The sequence below is a fragment of the Microtus ochrogaster genome, chromosome 6 (assembly GCF_000317375.1).
Source record: "Microtus ochrogaster isolate Prairie Vole_2 chromosome 6, MicOch1.0, whole genome shotgun sequence".
NCBI lineage: Eukaryota > Metazoa > Chordata > Mammalia > Rodentia > Cricetidae > Microtus > Microtus ochrogaster.
In genome coordinates this window covers 66,521,586-66,526,609 of record NC_022013.1, presented here as the reverse complement: position 1 = coordinate 66,526,609, position 5,024 = coordinate 66,521,586, and the positions used below count along the sequence as shown (strand labels likewise).

The following is a 5,024-nucleotide window of genomic DNA, read 5'->3' as shown; positions in this document are numbered from 1 at the left end:
AGCAAGACAGACATATTCCCAGCAAATAAAGTAACATGTTGTGAGTAACATGTTTGCAAGTTGAGGAAAAACTTTGGGGGACTGGACCAGGCACATTGAAAGCAGACATGCTTTCAACCCAGAGCCGCTCCAACCCTGTAATAAACTTTTAGCAGGCAGGAAATGTTCTCATCAAGAGGAAACTTTCATGTGAGCAAGAATTCAGGAAAACAACGGGTCCATTAAGGAATTAGAAGTCAGAGCGAATACGTGGACGGAAGCAGCAAATATGCTCCATCAACCACAGATCAGGGCGGTGTTTGGCAGGTGGTGGCTAGAAAGGCTAGTGAGAAGGAAAATTGTAAGGCTAGGTTGAACTTGCAGCTGAAAGTAACATGGGCGGGAAGGAAGGGCGGCTAGGGGATAACTCCTAGCAAATCACAGCATTAAGACTCCGGAGTAAATTCTAACTAAAGGAATGAAGAGGAAGGGTCCAGACGTCAGAAGCTGGTGTTTGTTCCCTTCTTTGTGTGCCCCCGGTGCTGTGTGTAGAGACAAGGTCTCACTCTGGAACAACTGGCCTGGAACTAACGATGTGGCCCAGACTGCCCAGCTCACAATACCAAAGAAGGGTTTTGCTAGGGTAGCTAGAAGAGAAAAACTGGATAGCTGTCCTGCAACTTTGCAGAACGGAGATACATTCAAATAGTTTCTAGAAACCCTGTCTGGCAGGGAGGGGAGCAAAAGAAAAAAAAAAAATGCTACTTCCTGAGTTCGCACAGACCCAACCCGCCTCAGTCACACAAATACAGGGATTAAAGGCGTTGTCTACAAAGAGAGTCCCAGGGCAGCCTGGGATACCTGCCCCAACTCAAGCAAACAAAAAAACAAACAAAAACAAAGCCGGGTGTGGTGGGGCACGCCTACCACATTCCCACAGGCAGGAGACAGAAGCCGGCCAAATCTTTGAGTTCCAGGCCAGGACTACAGAGTGATACTCTGTTTTTAAAAAGCGAAACAAAAACCACGCCTTGTGAACTTAGAGCAGAAATCCTGGTTTAAGGGAATAAATACGTCGAGGGGACCTATCAGTGAGTTTCCCCTAAGCCTGATGCTGGGGTTCTTCACGCTCGAGCCAATCACCTCAGGGCCTGTGCCTTCCACACCATCAAACAGTAACACTTCTGGAAAGCTGAGGAATTTTCAGCCGCCCAACATCTCCGAGTCACTGCACACCTGACCGCCTTGCCTGCCCAAACCCTGGGCTTCTCTACCCACTAGAAAGCGACTTCCTGTCGGTGGGGCCGTGGTTTCGAAGACTCCACCACTACCGGAAACAAACTAGAGAAAAGAGGCCCTTCAAACAGAGAGGTTAACGTCACACCCGCCCTCCTGCCAGGCACGGCTTCCACGCCAGCGGAACTCACTTCCGCGATTGGGCGCGACTTCCGGTCGGGACGCGTCTGCCCACAGCCAATGGGCGCTGCCCACCTCTAGCCTGTCTTCTAGTGGCCTGTGACGTCAAGGGCGGGCGGGAGGCGAGTTGGGCTGGTCTCCCCGGGCGTCTGGAAGCGGGCACCCGGAGGGAAGATGGTCTACATCTCGAATGGTGAGTGAGGGCCTTCCCGTGGGGTTCTTTAGTCCTAGCCCGCCGGGTCCCGCACATCGCTGCCCGGTGGCCGGGAGGAGGCGGAAGCAGAGGCGGAGGGACCCGAGGCACATCCCCGGCAACCTGGGCTGCCATCCCGCTGGGTGGTCCCGGTTGGTCACGGACCAGCACGATAACCGGAGCCCCGCGGGCCTCAGCCTCCTCCTGTAGCGAATTTCCGACTTTGGATTTGCGGTTGTGGTCTTCTCCGGCGCGGGTATTCTTCCCCGGTAATGACAGTGATTCTAACCCGGCATCCAGAGCGCTTTTGTTTGTTGCCAGTGTGGCAGCATTCTCTGCTTGCCACCTCATTCATCTCTGTAACTGTCCTGTTCCGATAGAATTTTACTATCCCAGGTTTTCGGATGCAGGCTGAGACGCACCCTCACGATCACAAAGGCAGTGTATGGCTTCTGTCGAATTCGAACTCAGGCTGGCTCCAGTATTACCTACCATACTGCCTCTATAATGTGTAAAATAATAGCAACAATGACGACAATAAGGCAGAACTAGCACGAACATGAAAAATAAATTTTGAGACAGGATCTCACTTTGTAGTTGTGTCTGCCCTGAACAGGTAGAGATCCTCCTACTGTCTTCTGAGTGCTGGAATTAAAAGATCGCACCCCCACGTCAGGCAAAACAAAAGTTTTGATAGGTTTCCTCCCCTAAGAGGTAGCTAGTTCCAAACTCAAGGTTTTGCCCCAGTTTGAAAGAACTTTGGGGGGGGGGGGCGAGTCTCTAATTAAATAGAAAATCTGAGACAATGCACAAAGAAACTTAGAAGAGATAACGCATGTCCGGGCCACATCAGTGCCAGAACCTGCGTGATGTAGGTGGAAATCCTTGGTGCAATCCTAGAAGCCTCTCTTGCGTCCCGGGAAGTAGATGTGTAAGTCCAGAGATTAAGGGATCAGGAGGATTCTGATGGCAGGGTGCACTTTAGAATTTAGGAGAGAGGGGAAAGAGCCGTGTGGAGTGGCGGATATGCAGGTAGTTCTTTAGAATTGCAAGGGGATACTTGATACTTGATGGGCTCCAGCTGGATCCATCTTTACAGTAGGACTGTAATGTCTCAGTAATTCATAGATGATTCTTACGCCAGATGATGCCTCTTATCCCAGCACTCACCCTTTGATTTTTCTCGCCCTTTTCTTCTCTGCCTCACTGAGATTAAATCCAAATGGACAAATGAAGAAATTGGTCAAGGAGAGAGAAATAAGCCCCGAAAGAGGGATGGGGGAAACTGGCAGAGCCCGTCAGATAATGGAGAAGACAGATGTTTCATGTACTGCTGTTCCCCAGCCAGAATATTCTTCCTGATGTCCAAGCCTGAAACTAGCTTTTATCATATGAATTCAGTTTTACTTGTGATAAAGGAGAGTCTGTTATTTGACTCAAGAGCACAGTATTACCGAAAATGCTGGGTATTTTAACTTCCTGTCAGTGCTTAGACCATATAGACTCTCTGTAAAGAATTTCATCAAAATAGTTACTCTAAAGGTCCGTGTATCTAAATAACCTTTTGTACAGGCAAGAGATCTTGGAAGTGGGAAGAGAAATCCTCTGGACACCTTTAAGAAAGTAGATATTGTCACTTGTGTTGGTGCACACCTTTAACCCCTAGGTAGCACAAATTCTGATTGTTCTTAATAATAAAAACTTGAAGTCAGCTATCAGGGGGTGAACACTGCAGGATCAGAGAAGCAGAGTGGCCAGCCTCTGAAGTTCTTACCTCTCCAATTCTCAGACCAAAGAGGCGATCCTGGCCCAATGAATCCTCAGACTGCATCCTCAGCCGACTCTGCACTCCTGTGTCTTCTGACCTTATATTCCTCTCTCAGCACAGCCGTATCACTCCTGTCTCCACCTCCCTAGTGCTGGGATAAAAGGCATGGGATCCCAGGTGCTCTTATATCTTTGTGTGAGCTCTGTCTCTCTTTTAGACAAATTCAATCTTGTGTAGCCCAGGGTGGCCTAAAACTCACAGAGATCTGTCTGCCTCTGTCTCCTGAGTCCTGGGGGAATTAAAGGCACTGCCCTCTATGGCTAACTAGTGTGGCTAGCTCTGCACTCTGATCTTCGGGCAAGCTTTCTTTGTTACAGTCCAAGCAAAATATCACTACACCCCTAAACTCTGGAGGCAGAGGCAGGCACATCTCTTGAGTTTAAGGCCACCCAGGGCTACATAGTAGGGCCCTATCTCAAAAGAAGTGGAGGCAGTGTAAGCATCTCATTCAACCCATTGATTTTCTTGAAAATTCTTGGGAAAATAGATGTTTGTATACTTACGTTCATAGTGACATGATTCATAATAGAATACTGAAATGTCCTTTGGCAGGTGAATGGAACATTATATATATATATATGTATATATATATACATATATATATATATGTTGGAATATTGGCCAATCTTTTTAACAGAAAGAAATTTTGATTTGGCTGTCATATAGCTAAACCCTAAATTAAGCTAAGTGAAACAAGCTGATCACAAAAGATGGACGTGCTTTAATTCCTTTTGTGAGATTCTACAGTAATTTACAGAGGCAAAAAAGGATTGGTGGTTTGTTGTAGAGGGAAGCGGGCTGTGTCCCGCTGCCTGACTGGCTTACACCCGGGCGGCAGGCTGCTTGTTGTCCCGGCTACCCGGCTAGCTTAGGCCCAAAATAATCACATGGAAATCTGTATTAATTAAATCACTGCCTGGCCTATTAGTTCTAACCTCTTATTGGCTAACTCTTACATATTCATTTAACCCATCTCCATTAATGTGTATCGCCACTTGACTGTGGCTTACCGGCATGAGTCTAACCAGTGTCCATCTCAGAGAGGAGAGCCATGGTGTCTGCCACACTGCCTTCTTCCTCCCAGAAATCTGTTCTGTCTTCCCCACCTACCTGAGTTCACCCTATCAACTAGGCCAAGGCAGTCTCTTTATTTAACCAATGAAAGTAACACATAGAAGACCCTCCTACACCAGTGGTTTCCAAGGGTTACAGGGAAGAAGTCATGGAAGCCAAAGTTAAAGGGGTAGAATTTCAGCTGGGGACAACCAAGTAGTTTTGGAAGTACGTGGTGTGATGTTTGTGGACGTGCTGTGCACTCAAAGATGGTAAATGCTGCAGACATGCCGCCAAAGGGATGAACTCTAGATCCCAGAATACCACCAAAGGGATGGACTCTAGATCCCAGAATACCACCAAAGGGATGGACTCTAGATCCCAGAATACCGCCAAAGGGATGAACTCTAGATCCCAGAATACCACCCAATGGATGAACTCTAGATCTCAGAATACCGCCCAATGGATGGACTCTAGATCTCAGAATACCGCCCAAGGGATGGACTCTAGATCCCAGAATACCGCCCAAGGGATGGACTCTAGATCCCAGAATAC

General features: G+C 47.8%; 1 protein-coding gene across 3 annotated transcripts in view; it reads left to right on the top strand.

Moving 5' to 3' along the window:
* The first annotated feature begins 1,480 nt into the window (after positions 1 to 1,480).
* The window catches only part of Selenok (selenoprotein K), a 9,929-nt gene continuing 6,385 nt past the window's right edge, over positions 1,481 to 5,024 (top strand). For 2 of the 3 annotated variants that reach the window (XM_013346914.2, XM_005348767.3), the window contains exon 1: positions 1,492 to 1,588. In XM_013346914.2, the coding sequence (XP_013202368.1) occupies positions 1,570 to 1,588 (19 nt within the window). In that variant the 5' untranslated portion in view covers positions 1,492 to 1,569. Of the gene's footprint in view, positions 1,589 to 5,024 lie in introns of all 3 variants that reach the window. The other variant, XM_013346915.2, reaches the window with a different exon arrangement.